Source organism: Zonotrichia leucophrys, chromosome 5 (assembly GCF_028769735.1).
Source record: "Zonotrichia leucophrys gambelii isolate GWCS_2022_RI chromosome 5, RI_Zleu_2.0, whole genome shotgun sequence".
Classification (NCBI taxonomy): Eukaryota; Metazoa; Chordata; class Aves; order Passeriformes; family Passerellidae; genus Zonotrichia; species Zonotrichia leucophrys.
Window position 1 is genome coordinate 56,086,843 of NC_088175.1, and position 17,901 is coordinate 56,104,743.

The 17,901-nt window shown below is 41.5% G+C and overlaps 1 protein-coding gene across 5 annotated transcripts in view; it reads right to left on the bottom strand.

Annotated features, from left to right (window-relative positions):
* The window catches only part of ANO5 (anoctamin 5), a 60,349-nt gene that overhangs the window by 36,487 nt on the left and 5,961 nt on the right, over nucleotides 1-17,901 (bottom strand). For 2 of the 5 annotated variants that reach the window (XM_064715782.1, XM_064715786.1), the window contains exons 2-4: nucleotides 12,616-12,660; nucleotides 10,312-10,376; nucleotides 4,965-5,012 (exon numbers count right to left, since the gene is read on the bottom strand). In XM_064715782.1, coding sequence (XP_064571852.1) covers nucleotides 4,965-5,012; nucleotides 10,312-10,376; nucleotides 12,616-12,660 — 158 coding nt within the window. The remainder of the gene's footprint in view (nucleotides 1-4,964; nucleotides 5,013-10,311; nucleotides 10,377-12,615; nucleotides 12,661-17,901) is intronic. The other 3 variants (XM_064715784.1, XM_064715783.1, XM_064715785.1) reach the window with 3 other exon arrangements.

Here is a 17,901-nt window from a genome sequence, read left to right on the forward strand (position 1 = left end):
AGCACAGAAACTTTTCTAGTGCACTAAATTCATATACAAAAAGAAGAAATAAAACAATAAGCAATACTTACTTCAAAGAAAAACTCCTGCAGAAGGAGCACCCCAAATTGTTTGGGTTGCATGGTTATAATTAAATTATTCAATACAATTGAAGAAGTATTTTATCTTTACTGACATCAAAATTTGGTTGTTTTCTAAGATGTATCAGAATCCACAGTAATTAAAGGTCTGACTATCAATTTAAGAAGATGCAGCAGTCATTGTCAGATCTGCTATTAGAAGGGGAATACTTATCACTTCTTTCTCCTTCTGGAGATCATCCTTTGAGACATTCATTGTGGATAGTGACAGGCCTGCTTATTAAACCCATAAATTATTCCTTTGCATTTTGCTCCATTTGGATTTCATAAGGAGAACAAGATCAGTCTTGCACATTCATGAAGGTTTACGCATACATGTGTGCCTACAAGTTTAACGTATATAAAGTTTGTAATTTGCATTGATTCTATCAGTGAATCATTAAACATTTGTACATCTTATTTCTTAACAGCTCTTTCCAGAATTGCATAAATGCAGGTAGTGATTCTTGAGAACCTGCACTTGTTAAATGAAGGCACACCTCATCACAAAAAATATTCTGAAGTATCTTCCTCCTGCAATACAAGGAACCAAATTAAAACTTCCAACACAGTACAGATAGCAAGCTGAAGCTTTTCAGAAATTAAGTTATACCCAATGAGAACTACAGAAGAGATGGAGCCCTGAGGCATATGGTGAAAACTCAAGAAGCAACAACCACAAGTCTCAACAGGAGAAATTCCTCCTGGATGAGAGGCTGTGGTTGAGTGGGAATGGGTACAAAAGATTGCCCAGAGACTCCATCCTCAGAGATAACACAGCCTGATTAGGCTAGGCCAGGACTGATCTGCACTGACTGTGCAACCTGATCTAGGTTTGAAGCCAGCACTCCTTGAGGGGGAGGTCAGCCATCCACAGCTCCCTTCCAATCCAAGTTCACTGCAGGATTCTATGCAATCCCATTACTGCAAACATTCAGCATTTACCAGGGCTTTCAAGATGTCAAATAAATCCATCAACTACAAAGCAAGTTACAAACCCCACCTGTTCAAAACACAAATAATGCCCTCCTGTTATCCTGTAACAGCTTTCCAGACTCATTAGTCTAGTTATGTCTCTAAGAACTGTGACCATTCAGCTTGTGGGCAGATGTGCTAACTGAATGCTGTAATGGTCTATCATAAATTTTCTTTTCACGTGGCATAAGTGCAAACTAACAGGATTCATATGGTATTATACCAATAGTTCTAGTTATTCTATATTTGATGATTTCTCTCTAGACACCAAGCAGAGGCTGGAGTACGGGACCATGTCCAACCAAACAACCTTCCAAGTACCTGGGCTTGCAATCCTCACCTCAGACACAATCCAAAGCCCTGCAGCAGGAAACCCTGACTCAACAGGACAGGTGACAGGAGAGACTGAAATAGGAGTCTCCTTGAGCCAGGTCTCATAAGCTCTTGGAGATCTATTTCACACCCAAGATAGCTCAGCTACCTCAGAAGGCATAAAACCAGCAGGATGACTTATGTAGTAGCACTGGAAACAAAAAGGTTTTAATAAAAGGCAAAACAAACTTTTTACAGAGAAAAACTGAGCCAGGTGCAAGAGGCCCTCCTGCCCCTGGTAAAACACCTCACAAAAGCCATTAGTTTCTTTGTTCTCTTCTTTTTCTGGTAAATTGCTGAGGTGGGACTTTTTGGCTCCTGTCCAACTGGCTATCCTTTAAGTTTGAGGTGAAGTCCTCCAGGTCCTATGAGATGTCTTTTCACCTAATTGAGGAGAGAAACTTCTGGGCTTATTTCCTTTTTGAGGGGACAAAGCATAGTTTTGTCACTCTGCCAACAGGGGACACATTCCTATAAGAGACCAAGATGTCAGCAAGGAAACAAAGCCCAGCTCAGGATGAAGCAAGGCTGTCAGAGCCCAGGGTCTGTTCTGGTTGGGTAAGGTGTGCAAATGCTGGCTGGCAGCCCCACACAGACACAGATACACCTAAACTCACCATTCAGTGAGAAATAAAGGATGAAGCAAGGTTGGCAGAGCCCAGGGTCTGCTCTGCCCACACTGGTTGGGCAAGGTGTGTAAATGCCGCCTGGCAGCCCCCACAGACACAGATACACCTAAACTCACCATTCAGTGAGAAATAAAGCCCAGCTCAGGGTGAAGCAAGGCTGGCAGAGCCCAGGGTCTGTTATGATTGGGCACAGTGTGTAAATGCTGCCTGGCAGCCCCACACACACAGACACACCTAAACTCAGCATTCAGCACTGCTGCATGCTGCTGAGGAGTCCTTGGCTCCACAGGTGCCCCTGAGACACTTCTCCAGGGCCAAGGCAAACACTCAGGCCCAGGAGCTGGAGAGGAAAAGCAGCTGCTGGAAGTGGCACAAGCACCAGCCCTGGCACAGAGCAACAGCTGTGGGCTGGGGCTGAGCCACGGGCACCCTGCTAAACATCCCTGTGGCCTCACTGCCCCCTGGCACTCTGACACTGGGCACTGTGGGCAGCTGCCCTGTGTGGGTTAGTGGTATCACACTACCCAAAACACAAATATGCCCTGCAGATTATACCTTAATGATTTCATCCCCTATGTTTTTATGGGACTCTGAGGGATTTCTATTTCTGGTTATCCATCCAACAGGAAATGAATCCTTTCAGCTCACTCAGCACAGCTCTCACCTTGGCACGGAGCTTCCAATTTACACTCTGCTACTAAATATCCCAGCCCTCACTATGTCCACACCTCACAGACAGGGAAACTTGTCCTAGAGTAATACTTTTCAGATTATTATCCAGTCAGAAAAGTGCAAATTCCCTGTGTTCAGAAACACCCTTCCCAAATTCAGTTCCTTGCACCTCACGGTTTCCCAAGTGCCCAACCCCACAGAACGGGGCCTGCAGGCTCAGACCTGAGCACACTTCCACTTCTGCTTTTGTAGCTTTTATCTTTTCTGTGGGAAGGTGGTTTAGAGCAGCATTTTCAGTACCAAAGCAGAGATGGAGGAAGCCATTAGCTTCACTAATTACAGCACAGGGCAGCACCTCTGGCTGTGACTAACAAGAAAGACTAGATGTTACATTAATACCATGCAATGGTTTTTATAATCCCCCATCAGCACATCAAGGAATTACATGATCATACTTGTACATTACCAGATAAAAAACCTATCTGAAACTACAACATTAAACTGATTTATAACATTTTGCTGGCTTAAAAGATACAGTCTGCAAACAAAATATTTATTTTATTAACTGCATACCTTTGATAATCACACAGCAAGTTAGATGTAAAACAGACACTGTAAAAACCCCGAAGAACTACATTAAAACACAACTAGGTAATTTATGAACTAGCAATCTACAGCAGAAAAACTTTCAGAGTAGAAAAATGGACAAAAATATAAGGTTTGAAAGCTGAATCAAAATATAAGAAAAGCCTCCATAACTGAAAGGGTAGGAAACATTCAATGGCTTAAAAACAAAGTTATCACTTTCACTTAGATTCCCAGTTTGCATGGAATATTTCTACAGTCCTCCTTTTCACTGAATTAAAACATGCTACAGGAAAATCACATGGCTTTAAGTGCTGCTACACAAAATACGAATATATATATTTATACATATATATGAACTTAAACATAACTTTATAAATACATATCTAAATTATATAAATGTATTTCCAAAAGTAAAATGTTCCTGGAAATACATTTACAGAACATACACAAACATACAGGTGAAAATCCACATGGCATATTTCTGCTTCATGCACTCAGTTCCCACTTTACCAGAGACCCTCTCCATGAAGTTCTCACCATTCTTCTTCCTTGAAGGAATCCATGCAACTGAAGAGCTCACTCTCTTTAAAGATGTGTATTAACAGCACTCTTAACACCACCCATCCCAATTTCCAGTTACACTTCATGCAGGCTGCAAGGCTGCACACAAAATTATAACCTTTCCCATTCAAAGGAACAAAATCCCATGTATTTCTTGTAGCTAAAACTTGCAAGCTGCTTTTTTCACCTTCACTCATGTTTCAATTCTGAACCCCATTAAAATCTGAAAGCTTGAAAACATGCATTTCAAAGCAGTTTAAGACACCAAGATATTTGCACTGAAATATAAATGCACATGAAAAGCCTCTCGGGATAAACGAATACATTAAACAAGACCAGAACCAAGAAAAATAAAAAGTAAGCTAGGGGAGCGTACGTGTTAATGGAAGACACCAGAGCCCAAAGTAAGCAAGCAGACAGTTTTAATACACCTCAGCATGTACTTCTTCAGTTATTTTGAATTTCTTTTTGTACTTTTTCTACATAAAACAATAACGATTCTTTAAAGTTTTCTGATATATTTGAGAATTTATATAGTTATCTCATCTGTGAATTTCAGTAAGTGGCTACCCTGAGCCTGTTCTTATTATTTACTACAATAAAAAAAGAGAGGCAATGTATTTCAAATGATGTCAGTGTTTGTTTCTTGCTCTTTAAAACATGGTAAAGTATCATGCTGACCCACAGAACCCTCAGGCCATCATGGTAAAAAGGAAACCCACATTTGTTAATAACACCAGAGTCAGAATACATCCTATATCCCATCAAACCAAAACAATGATAAAAAAGCAAACTTTCCAGTTTTCTCCACCAATCTCAACTTTCCAAATTTGTCTATTAAGCTTTTGATTTATTTGAATTTAATCTCTTAAGTCATCTCTAGGAATAAATGCAGAATGTTCATTTTTATCAGCTAGAAGAAATTGGTTTTAGAAGGATGGCATCCTTGAAACTGGAAAATTTTCTGGTGAGGGACGTTTTGGCATACTGTAATAGAAGACGCCACACAAATTCATGCAAGGAAGCATGAATACTTCTCACTGCTTACCACTTGATGTTCAGGGATGAGTAAAGTAGTCTCAGTGCTGTTTAGGCCCTGCCAGTGGCATCACGGGAAAAACAACTTTGTTAGCGATGATGCAAAGGCTAATGCAGATTTAAAAGTAAAGGCTAATTCAGAAGAAACAGTGTGGTTCCTGGTGTAAGCTGCTGAAAAGCTCTTCTGAGTGATACATGGATTTTCAGTCAAGATAAGAGTTTAAACCAACCTCTATTCTGCAGAGCAGGTCGGTCTCTAGCCCACAGTACCAACTTTTATGTGGGCCATACTGATTTTAAAGCAGTAATAATTACAATTTTTGATAAGAGTTAAACAGTATTCCTCATGATTTCCATTAGAAAAAATACAGTCTAAACAAGTTGGTACAGATTACCCTTTATGAACTGGTGAAGTACAACTGTTAATAGTACTCTTATTTATTTTGATCCCAAAGAGAGAAAACATACACAGCAGAGATGACTGGGCATTCAGAACAAATGTGCTGCCCCTTGGATATTTTTTAAGTACAAACTGAAATTATACCATGTACACTGAACTAAAACAAATGCAGTGAGCCAAATCCCTAATCTCACAGTGCACACAAGGTAAATTGGTACCAGTAATTGCAGTTATACCTAATGAGACTGCGAGGGCTTCCCAGACACCAGTTCTGACCCTCACCCTGATTTCAGTTGTACATCTGGGTGCTCATTGTTTTCCTGCATGTTGCAGCAGTGATGGCTTTGATCAGGTGCTGCTATTGCAATGATAATCATTGGCTTTCTCAGTATCTAATTCTGTTAGTCAGTATCTTACCACACTTCTGTTTTGTCTTGCTTTTGTGTGCTTTGAACACAAACCACAGACAGATTTAAACAGTGTAACCAAACAGTGCAAGTCCATTATGAAAACACAATAGCTCTCTGTGGAATTAAATTAACTTTGAATAGAAGCAGAGTATTAACAGCATTTTATTATTATTGCATTATTTACTTGTTTAGAGTTGTAAAATTACAGACAGTTTATTACCCCAAATGTAATTTTCATAAAGCACTGTTGATTATTTTTTAAATAATGTTTTTCACTTTTATTACAATTTTTCTTGAGAGAAGTCCCTAAGGTCCACTCCTGTTCTGGTTACACATCAAGTAAAACACACATCTTTACATTCTTTTTGAATGATGCCATGTCTGGGTATTTGCTTATCTAAGTAAGTCAAAAATGTCCTTTTAAGAATGCAGTAAAATAAACAGAAAGATCAATCTGTTCTTTGGCAGGGAATGCCCCTGAGAAACAGTGCAAATATAAATAGCTGCACCGTGCTCTTACCCTTAGTCTGAACTGGGTTTAGAGGTCAAACCCTCCTGTCACCTGTGCTACTGGAAAAATCTGCACTTTAGGAGAGAACTAAGTGCTGAGACACTTAGCGGGAAGTTTTTCTCCAATTATACACTGCAAATACTTGCCATGGAAAGCACTGTACAAACTTTAAACTGCTAAAAGCACAGCCTTGCTTTCCAACGCTGCCCTGTGGCTCCTGACTCTCCACTGCACACATTTCCCCCATCCACCTGCTGTTATCCAGCCTCTCCATCCCATGGTTAGATGCAAACCCAGCCTTGAGCCACCCTCCTGCCCACACTGCTTCACTCAGAGACACAATTTTACTGCATCTAGTGAAGCACAAAGCTCTGAGGTGCAGACACACAGCTGGCCAAGGCCTTTGTACTTCCCTGTGCATTCTGGTAAATGCTTTCCTGTTAGTCATGGATCATTACCCTGCCCGGTGTAACTGTCAGAAATTAATTAGCTGAAGTCATTAGGAGTAACTGTTTTTAAGCTGGTGCTCATACCTTCTCCTGCACATTTCAGGCACTCTGATAATAACACACTGCTGTTTCATGATATGCCAAAGTCTGTGTGCAGCACAAAGGAGCTCCAGTGTTGGTAACACATGACACGCAAAACAAGAATCAACTCAAATAATCCATCCAACTTTGCCGAGATGAAAACTGAGAGGGCTGGCAGTGGTGGCAGCAGAGTGGGGCTGGTCCCTCCCACTCTGGAATCCTCTCTCTTAAGTCTTTAATGCACTCTAGCTCTGCCCAAAATAGCCCTCATGTGTTTTTGTTAGACTTGGAAGAAGTATCTTTTTATTTCTTTCTAGATTTTGAAACCAATTTGGTTCATCTTTGCAATATTAACAATGGTATTTTATGTTTCTCTACTTGAAGATCCACCAGTCTGAATTGAAAAATGAACAAGTATGAAAAGTAATGCACAATGTGATGGTGTTTCTTCAGAAAACAAACCCCAACCAATTAATCTGAAACACCTGCAGCACCTGCTGCTCTGAAGAAAAGACAACCTATGAGTCAAAGTGTAATTGTGGTAAAAAGGCATTGCTGTAATAAATTTGCCAATTTACTTCTGCTAACCTGGCTTAAATAAAGACAGCTTGTTCACAGATTTTCTTATGATCAAGTGACACTATGGAAAATCCTGATTAATTTTTAGTAAGCATTTTCTTGGTGTGAAATGCATAGAAAGGTGAAAATTCAATGTATAACAGTGCAAAGTGAATTCCTCTCTCCTTACAGGTGGAACAGGGCACAGTTCCTGCAGTCTCACACACATAGTGCTGTGATCACCTGCCCTTCTGTGAGGCTGAGTCCACATGCACACCAAGCAAACATCTCTAATTACTTTGTGCTTCTTCACTGGAATAACAAATAGCCCTCTGTATAGATGGACCTCTACAGATGTTGATAAACTACAAACCAGTGATTCAATTTTGCACAAAAGCTCTACTAATTTTACATTTATCCCATCTGAATGGTCTGAACTTTTACTATTAGAAAACGTAATACAAATTCAAATCTTTAACCTTTCCTCCAATCTTGAAATAACTGAGTGATCTTCATTCCTCTAAGGCACAGGAATTCTGTTTTGTCAGTATGTTTCATATTCATTTACTTATTAAGCTGAACAACTAATTACAATCCCTGAGCAGACACATCATCATATATTTTTCTAGTGTGCTTTCTGCACAAACAGAAAGCACAGAGGAAAAAAAGTTTCTCAGGTTTAATTTCATTCATTTTCCAATTTGCTTGAAAGCACTTTCAGAGGTATTTATGTATTTCTTGGAACAGGAACTCCATAAGGACTGAGTCAGGTAGATTCTGCACAGGGATTCACTGAAGACAGCTGCCCATCCCTAACAGAAGTGGCTGTCTATGCATTACTGATTTAACAAGGACATAATTTGAAGCACTCTTTTGAAAATACCCCCATTTTATCCTTTTTTCTTCCCCTTGTCCAGTCTGCTGTTTGTGGAAAACATCTCCTTGCCTCCCTGCATGACAAAGCATCCAGAAATTATTTATGCTATAAGTCTTGGAATATGAAAAGCTGATGAAGTCCAAGTGATCTTATTTCTTTTGGTCCTGTGGGAGATTTAAGAATAAGGAAAATGAGTCCCAAGAAGAAGCAGTTTAAAAAAATGGAAAAAATCCAGGGTCAAATAGGCAAGAATGCAAAATCATGAAGGACAAACTGCACCACTGATTGGTGCTCCAATGATTTTTGAGTCCTGGACTTCATCCAATGCTTCACTACAGACTGTTCTTCACTTTTTGTTTTACTTGCATCATTCCTTATATCCAAATCACACATTCCTCTGCAGATTACACAAGAAAGAAAGAAAAAAACAACCGACCACTGAATTATGGGTGGGTGATGTTTCTGCTCTCCATATTAAATCTAGATTTATTTTTTCCCTCCTATTTTTAAAACAACAATAAAACCTTAGCTTTTTCTCTGTGCTGCTGAACAGAAGCATACTGTTGCAGGATGTTATGTCTTTTCTCTTACTTACTGATATTGCTAATTTGACAATCACAATACTTTGTGATATTTAATAACGAAGTATAAAGAAAAATAATTATCTAAGGAAACATGTAAGTAGAGAACAAGAGAAAAGGCTGCATGAAACTACCAAGGGGAGATTTTTCAGAGGATACCCAGATAAATTTTTCCCAGGCATGAATGTGCTGAAGATTAAAGCCTCCTCCTTTCCCACCTCATCATGAATCTTTCATCCTTCAAACAAGGTTCAAATCCCACTTCCCTGCACACGTTCCACTCTTTCTCCCATGCTTCCTGCCTTTTCATATGTCCTAAGTCACAAAGTGACTTCTTTCTTCCCAGCTTTGGTGAAATAGGTCACCTCCATCCACTCAGAATCAGCTTCTCATGGTATGATGGCCATTGTTCAGTGAAGCATTTGACATGGCCATTCACTGAAAATTTTCCTGGGGAAAAAGATGATTACAACTCCTACAACAGATTCAGAAGGGAATAAGGTGAACATATGAACAGGTTTTAAAATGGAACTGGTAATTTTATTAAAACATTGGGATGATATGGCTGAATGTTCTAAGAAGACAAAGATCTGTGTAATCTAGGAAGCCCTTCTGAGTTCTGTCTTCATGGGCTCCTCTCCAGATTTGGTCCTCAGAAGATGCTGAGGACATCTTTTACTTTTAAGAAGCTCAGCAGAACAGCTGCAGGTTTTCAACACTCAATTCAACAGACATAACTTTTGATCAGTGCTCATGGCCAGTATGAGATGACAGAACAGCTGTTTCTTTTCCTATCTAAAACTTCCTATCTTCCTCTAAGCATGTAACAACAATAAAGAAATCAGACAATAGGAAGGAATATAAAATACCAAGGTAAAGATGACATATTTTCAATGACAGTTTCTCAGCTGAACACTGCTACCTCCTCAAGACAATGTGTACTGTACATAATTAAACAGTGAGGCACCATGAAAAAATGTACAGCTGATGATGCTTAAAGAGGTGCTCTAGTAACCCAAATCTTCATTTGCTTTCCCATGAATCTTGCTGCACTGTCACAAGGTTCCTAGAGCCCTGGAACTCCAGTGTGCCTTGACTTCCCCAGCAAGCCAGCAACACAACACACAGCACAAAACAAACTACCTGGTTTGTGCAGAAACAGAATGTTCTTCCAACTGACAAAACATTGAAAGATGGTGAGATTCCCATCTCAAGACTGATACAGGAAACACCATTAGGCCCATACTGTTTTCTACCACTGCTGTGTTACAGCACTAACACTGCTAAGTCTCTTCTGAGACCCAGTGAGTGTCACGTCATATTCATGGCTTTGCTCCTTCTCAACAATACAGGAAGAAAAATTTTACATGGATAAAATGGAGGTAAAAGAAATACTAGTTTTGAAAATGAATTGTCTTTTTCACAACAACCCTCCTTCTTCCCTCCTACCAAGATGTTCATTAACTAACACCACTCAGGCTGTACCTTACCTCAGAGCTGCTTGGGATTTCTGATCCTGCAGTTGAAATAGTTTCAGGTCCATTGCATTCTTCCCCTAAGGAACATTGAAAAAGAGATTCACATAAACACATTCCTTTTTTAAAAATATTGTTGTATGTGAAAGTGATGTGGACCTTGAAGGCATGGAACTATGAACAAGTAAAGGATGGGAAATAATACTCATAGTACATAAAATCTTCAAGAATGGTTCTTTGGAGGAGAAAAGATGCTGCAAGACACAATATACTCAATCTGTGCTTCCTTGGTGCAACCCTGCTTTCACAGAAACGTATTTTTAACTGTGACAGAAACAAAAAATCTGTTGTCATCACTGAGCTTTCTTGTCTCAAATATCTGCTAGGTCTAAGAGGTTTTCAGCTCAGAGGTTTGCTGCCTCGGTTATGGAAATCCAATTAGCTGTGGAAGCATTTGCTAGAGATCAAATGAGGGTGTGGTTTTTTGCTAAGGCGTCAAGGATGCATAACATCAAGATTACAAATGCCCATGTAATGGAAGTATGACAACAGCATCAAAAATAGTAATATGAATTTAATTACTTAGCCTCTTGTTCAAAAAACAAACCTAAAAAAAAAAATCAAAACCCAGCTCCAAAACAACAACTGATAAAATAAACCAAACAAAAAAACCTGCCTTTATTTTAATGACAGTAGTGAACTCCAACACAACTTTCCCACAAATACAGTAATTTCACCAAAGACACTGTTACTAAAATGTTAATGCTAAAGGGAAAATCCTATTCAGTACCTTCAGAATCTTAAATTGGATCAAGACTGGCTGGGTTTGTGCGTCTGAATTTACACTGTCACCAGTTTCCTATGCAGAACAACTCTGAGCCCATAAGAAGGTTTCTGTTAACAACCATCTCTGCTGATTAGGCACACCAGTCTCTTCAATCAGGCATCTAAATCACTCCACTGGAAAAGGAAAAGCAGTTTTGAAAACAGCTGATCAAAATCTGGACTGTGCACTGAAAAATGGTGTCTCTTTCTTTCAGAAAAGAGGATTCATCTTCTTTCTCCTTTAAGGAAGCATTGCTGAATATAGCTTAGACTGGACAGACTTACACTGGACCACTGTTAAGACAACTACAGTTACATTATTTCTGCCAATAAAACAAGCCTACTTTTCTTTTTGTAATCTGCAAATATTTGATGTCAAAATTGCATCCAGGCAGGATATAAAGTGGTTTTTAAAATATAATAAGCATTGAAGCATTTTGTTTCCTACAATTTTTTTCTCTTTCAAAGTTCACTTACAGAAAATGGTGTCTGTAATTTTTAACTATACACATGATACGATGAGAAACCAAGCAATGGTATGTAAAATACAACAAGTAAGTTTCTGGATGCCAAGACAGTTAACACGGTTGCATGTTATTCTGCTAAAGCAAATTACACCTGGAAAATTGTATTAGTAGATACACTCTGAACACCAGGGTGAAGAATGGGAGCATCCCTACCACACTCTGTTGCCTAAAGCCCTGAAGGCAGGTGGCTACTGCAGACTTGGCCAAAGGTGCCAGCCCAGGGCCCAGGAGCAGAAACCCAAATGTTTTGTCACACAACCCTCCTTTCCAGGCCAGAAACAGTCTGGCATCTTGTCCCTGCAGCAGGAACATTCTATTTTCTACACTGCTGAGGGGATTCTAACTGATTCAGTGGCCTATAACAGCCTAGGTGGTGGTGGAGGGGGTGTTCTGGATTTTATCCTCTCTGTAATTGTGAAAGTCTAACCTCAGAACAAATATAATTCAGAGTTCCACATTTTAAGTGCTTTCTCAGTACCACAGCTGATTACTTATGCAACTTGTGGAATGAAATCCTCTTGATACCTCTGTTCCACTGGAATAAACCTGAATAACCCTAGAGCAGCACACGAGAAGGTAAAAAGAGAATGCAAAACATGTATTAACTGAAAAGTACAACATACTCAGGATGTCCACTCCTTGTAAAACATGTCATCAGATTCCTGAACACGAGCAGCACAAGCAATGCACTCCCAAATCATGTAGGAAGGTGGAAAGAGGCCCCAGCCCAGAGCTGCACCAAGCACCATGAATGTAAATGCACAATTAGATCTCAACCAGGAGAGCTGCCAACAGAGAGCCAACAACTGACTTGCAAATCACACTGCAAAAGGCCTGGCTCATATGTGATACCAATGACTCACAGTAACCAAAGACTGATTTGCAAGAGGCTCCCAGCAGAAAAACAAAACAAGGACAGAGGGAACAGACAAAAGCGAGGCAGGTAAAACATGGGTTAGTACAATACCTTCCGACTGGGATGGCGTGAACTTGGTGAGAACCGCAATGTCATCTTTGAAAGGAAAAAACACTTCAGTAAGAACCAGAAGGAAAATTCACTTTAACCCGAACCCATTTCAGAATTCTCCTCCATCCTTTACAATAAAGCAAAAGAATAAGCCCTGGACACCAGAGACTGTGACCTGGACAGAAAGCACAGCACAGGCTCCTCTTGGAACACCAACATTGCCCTTTCTGTCCAGGCACCTCATTCAGCAGCACAAACAAGGATGCCACTCTTCCTTAGCAGCAGCAGGGAGGACCACAATAGCTTCTACTAGTCAAGAAAATGCTTTTAAAATTCTTCAGGAAATTACTGCTTCATATCTAAAGATGGAAGTAAAACAATCACATTCTGATAAAATTCCATATTTAAGGCTATGTCCTTGTTCTTAACACTACATGCTTTTTTATGTATATAAATAGACCTAGAAATATCTGCACACCAAGAACAACAAACAAGGACACTTACTAAACTAAGTGGCTCTTTATCATAAGATTTGTATTAATAGCAGAAACTCTTTGAAATGTTTTTTTTCAAAACTAACTCCAGTACACTCCCTGACTATTAAAGCCCACTAAATTATTTCAGAAAAGTATAATTTTAGTATTTGTTCAAATCACTGGCCTTCATGGGAGTGCATATGTATTACCCAAAAGAAATGCCTCTTTGCAATGTAACTGCTGTCTTCACCAGCCTTACAACTCTCCACACAACTATTACATGTAACCCCTTAAACAAATGTGCCTTGGCAGTGTGCATGTTACTGTAAATAAGCAGCCTTCATATGGCCTATAATTCTGCAGTAAAAGGCAACATATGCTGTCCCAAACTACACCCAACCACAGGCAACCTACTTAGAAACTTTTGGTAAAGAATTACAGACCATTTCTACTTCAATTATAGACCTGAATGATGAGAACAACAGTAGCCCACAACACAAATTAACATTCAGTACTAAGGAATATAATCAAGATTGATTTCATCTCTTAAAATATAAGTAGTTTACTCACAAAACAGGTACTTTCATTACTATAATCTTATGATTTCTGTAACAAGCAAAAAAAATGGCATCTTGTGTAATTAAACAATCAGAAATTCTACAATACTTCAAATTTGTCCACAGTGCTGGAATCACTGTTTTTCTGCATGGCAAAACTGATGAGTTAAGAAAAGGTAGAAGTGCATGTGTTCAGTGCTATTGCAAAAAAAGAGACCTCCCACAGACCCTGTTTTCTGATAACAGCTGCAGCAAGGCAAGGGGTGCCAAAAAAGGAACTGCACATTATCTGGGAGAAATGCAACCTGTCCCAGGCCATGTCCTGGCACAGCAGCAGTGCCCAACCTGTCACAGGCCATGTCCTGGCACCGCAGCAGTGCCCAACCTGTCACAGGCCATGTCCTGGCACAGCAGCAGTGCCAACCTGTCCCAGGCCATGTCCTGGCACCCCAGCAGTGCCCAACCTGTCCCAGGCCATGTCCTGGCACCCCAGCAGTGCCCAACCTGTCCCAGGCCATGTCCTGGCACCACAGCAGTGCCCAACCTGCCACAGGCCGTGTCCTGGCACTCCAGCAGTGCCCAACCTGCCACAGGCCGTGTCCTGGCACTCCAGCAGTGCCCAACCTGCCACAGGCCGTGTCCTGGCACAGCAGTGCCCAACCTGTCACAGGCCATGTCCTAGCAAATCAGCAGTGCCCAACCTGCCCCAGGCCATGTCCTGGCACAGCAGCAGTGCCCAACCTGTCCCAGGCCGTGGCCTGGCACAGCAGCAGTGCCCAACCTGCCACAGGCCATGTCCTGACACTCAGCAGTGCCCAACCTGTCCCAGGCCATGTCCTGGCACAGCAGTGCCAACCCGTCACAGGCCATGTCCTAGCAAATCAGCAGTGCCCAACCTGCCCCAGGCCATGTCCTGGCACTCCAGCAGTGCCCAACCTGTCCCAGGCCATGTCCTGGCACAGCAGTGCCCAACCTGTCCCAGGCCATGCCCTGGCACAGCAGTGCCCAACCTGTCCCAGGCCATGCCCTGGCACAGCAGTGCCCAACCTGTCCCGGGCCATGTCCTGGCACCACAGCAGTGCCCAACCTGTCACGGGCCATCTCCTGGCATTACAGCAGTGCCCAACCTGCCACAGGCCGTGTCCTGGCACCACAGCAGTGCCCAACCTGTCACAGGCCATGGCCTGGCACAGCAGCATTGCCCAGCCTGTCCCAGGCCATGGCCTGGCACAGCAGCAGTGCCAACCTGTCCCAGGCCGTGTCCTGGCACCACAGCAGTGCCCAACCTGCCACAGGCCGTGTCCTGGCACTCCAGCAGTGCCCAACCTGCCACAGGCCGTGGCCTGGCACAGCAGCAGTGCCCAACCTGTCCCAGGCCATGTCCTGGCACAGCAGCAGTGCCCAACCCGTCACAGGCCATGTCCTAGCAAATCAGCAGTGCCCAACCTGCCCCAGGCCATGTCCTGGCACAGCAGCAGTGCCCAACCCGTCACAGGCCATGTCCTGCCCACCACAGCAGTGCCCAACCCGTCACAGGCCATGTCCTGACACTCAGCAGTGCCCAACCTGTCCCAGGCCATGTCCTGGCACAGCAGTGCCCAACCTGTCACAGGCCATGTCCTGGCACTCCAGCAGTGCCCCAACTAGGCAAATAAAAGCCCAGGACAGACCTAAGCACAGGACTTCTCACTCTGGTGCACTTTGAGGAACGGTTTCAGCTCTAAGAACATTTTCAGCTTGCAGCACTCTCCTAGATGGAGAAGAAGCACACTGGAGTCTGGTCCCCAAAACAGGATTGCAGAGAAATCTGCCTTGCTAGGGAGAGAAAGGATTTTAGCCATACAGGTGTGGCTGGACTGGGCTACTCATCTTCAAAAGCCAATGACAAAATCCTTGGTTTTTATAATAACCAGCAGAGTCACAGCCATGGATGCTCCAGCCCCTTTAACTGCTCCTAAGCTGCCATTTCCCTGGCAGATGACAATTCTTTCACTTCAGCACCCTCAGTAAATCCAAGTCTGCTGGGAGATGGCAAAGCAAAGAGCTTGGCTGATGATGCTGCACTTGAGTACAGCTGGGCAGGGTGCAGATGCTGCAGTCTGCCACAGTTCAGAGTAACTCTGCCTCAGAAAACAGAGCAAGAGAAGGCCTTTAAGTGCTCTTTCCAACTTCTATAACCCTGATTCGTCTGCACCAAGTACAGCTCTTGACACATCGTTTATACCACTAAAAACATTTACATATTAGGTGCTTCCAAAATCAGGTGGTAGATGAAGAGACATTTTTAGGGATCAAAATTTGTTTTACTACTAAAACTAGGAAATCATCTGTATTTGCACACCTAAGATCTGTGATAGAGCTACTCCAAAGGAAAAGCCACATCCTGCTCTGCAGGATGACACATATAAACTGATTAATAGGTTCAAATGCAGTTAAAAAAGAAAGCCTAGACTGGCAATAGCTGGATAAAGCCAGGTGTTTTTAAACTGAACACCTCACAGCATCATTTACTGATGCATTTCTCCAACCTCTACTGAAATCACTGATGCAAACCCTTAGGCAACAGTCTCCAATTTCTTTCCACATTTGCAATATACACAAGTGTCCCAGAGTACTGGAGGGCCCAACGAACTATTCATTCTGTGCACACACATTGCATTCCCACCCTTTTATGAGAGATCTTCTACAGATTTTCAAAATGAAAAGGGATGCATAAACTAGGAAACTAATGATGCAAATATAGCAATATATTCTTGGGGGTGTTGATAAACTGCATTGTTAGGAGCAGTAAGAGACTATTACTATTGATTCTGCTATTTCACTATTGTTTCCAAAATTCTGCCTTCAATTATTTCCACAATTTTCTTAGACACAATAACAGCATCCTTTTCAGCCAACAAAACCAAGCAAGGAGCTTTCAGACCACTGACACTGTTCTGCATCTGTCTGGCACATTGGCATATTAGTTTATACACTTGCCTATCCCTACAGCAAGATTTTGATGGTCCAGGTAAAATGAAAACAAACAAACCAATCCTAACAAATCCTGAAACTTACACTGTGGCTGTTACGAAGTAGCTACTACGTACTATGAAGAAAATTCCCAATATTCCTCTTTAACATGCTATGAAAGAAAACATTATTCCTAGATGTCTTGAAGTTAGCATCTTAATAAACCCCCTGACATCATCTGATGACTGGGCCTGGCCAAGAGGAAAGAGAAATGAGTCAGTGCCTCCAATAAGCACCATAATGACTATTGCAAGTGCTTCCAGATCTAAGGAAAGCAGCTCTACAATGACTTATCCACTAAATGATGCACACACTGATCACATCCTGCAGAGCTGAATGGAGCTGCACTGGGAACTGGAATCCCACCCAGCTGACCTGTAAGAAAGCAAGATGAGGTTATTACTCCAGCTGCTATTGTCTGAAGAGTAGGAACTGTGCTGCTGAGCCAAAGGCTCAATCCTAAAATGATGTGGTGATTCATGCACACAGAGATGCTTCTAAAAATTTAAAACTATTTAACAATGAAAACGTTCTCAGTGAATCCAAGAAAACCAATTGGGAATATTTGAAAGAATCTTATTAGTCCCTTAAAAAGAAGAAGATTGCATTCAAGTATAGGCTGCTTCACTGACATATTAATTTTCTTCATGTATTTTATTATTAAACAAGTACTTCCAGAGAACAGGTATTTATCAACACATCAGAAGTAGAAGAAAAATAACTGTTTTACATAGGGATACATATTTGGAAATCTGTTCCTAACAGTAAGAAAATCTCATTTAGCATTTGGAAAAGACAAGTAGTCCTAGTCCTAATCTCCAGTATAGTAACTGGGTATTTTACATCAAAATGGGACATTTACCTTCAGCTGCCTCCCTTTTACTGAACCACAAAACCACCTCCTCTTTTGATTACAAGCCACTGGGACAGCAAAAAAGGGAATACATTAAACAAAAAGAGAAGTTGTGCAAATCTGGTTTTAGCAAAAAAACCCACAAACACAGCGTTGTAACAGAGAATTAAAATGGCATTTTAATGCAATTCAGGTAACAACCATCATTATTTTATGTACCAGCACAGGCAAGACCCAAAGCATGCTGTGAGCATTCAGACCACCCAGGTACCATTGCTCTGCAGCATGACACACATAAACTGATTAATAGGTTCAAATGCAGTTAAAAAAGAAAGCCTAGACTGGCAATAGCTGGATAAAGCCAGGTGTTTTTAAACTGAACACCTCA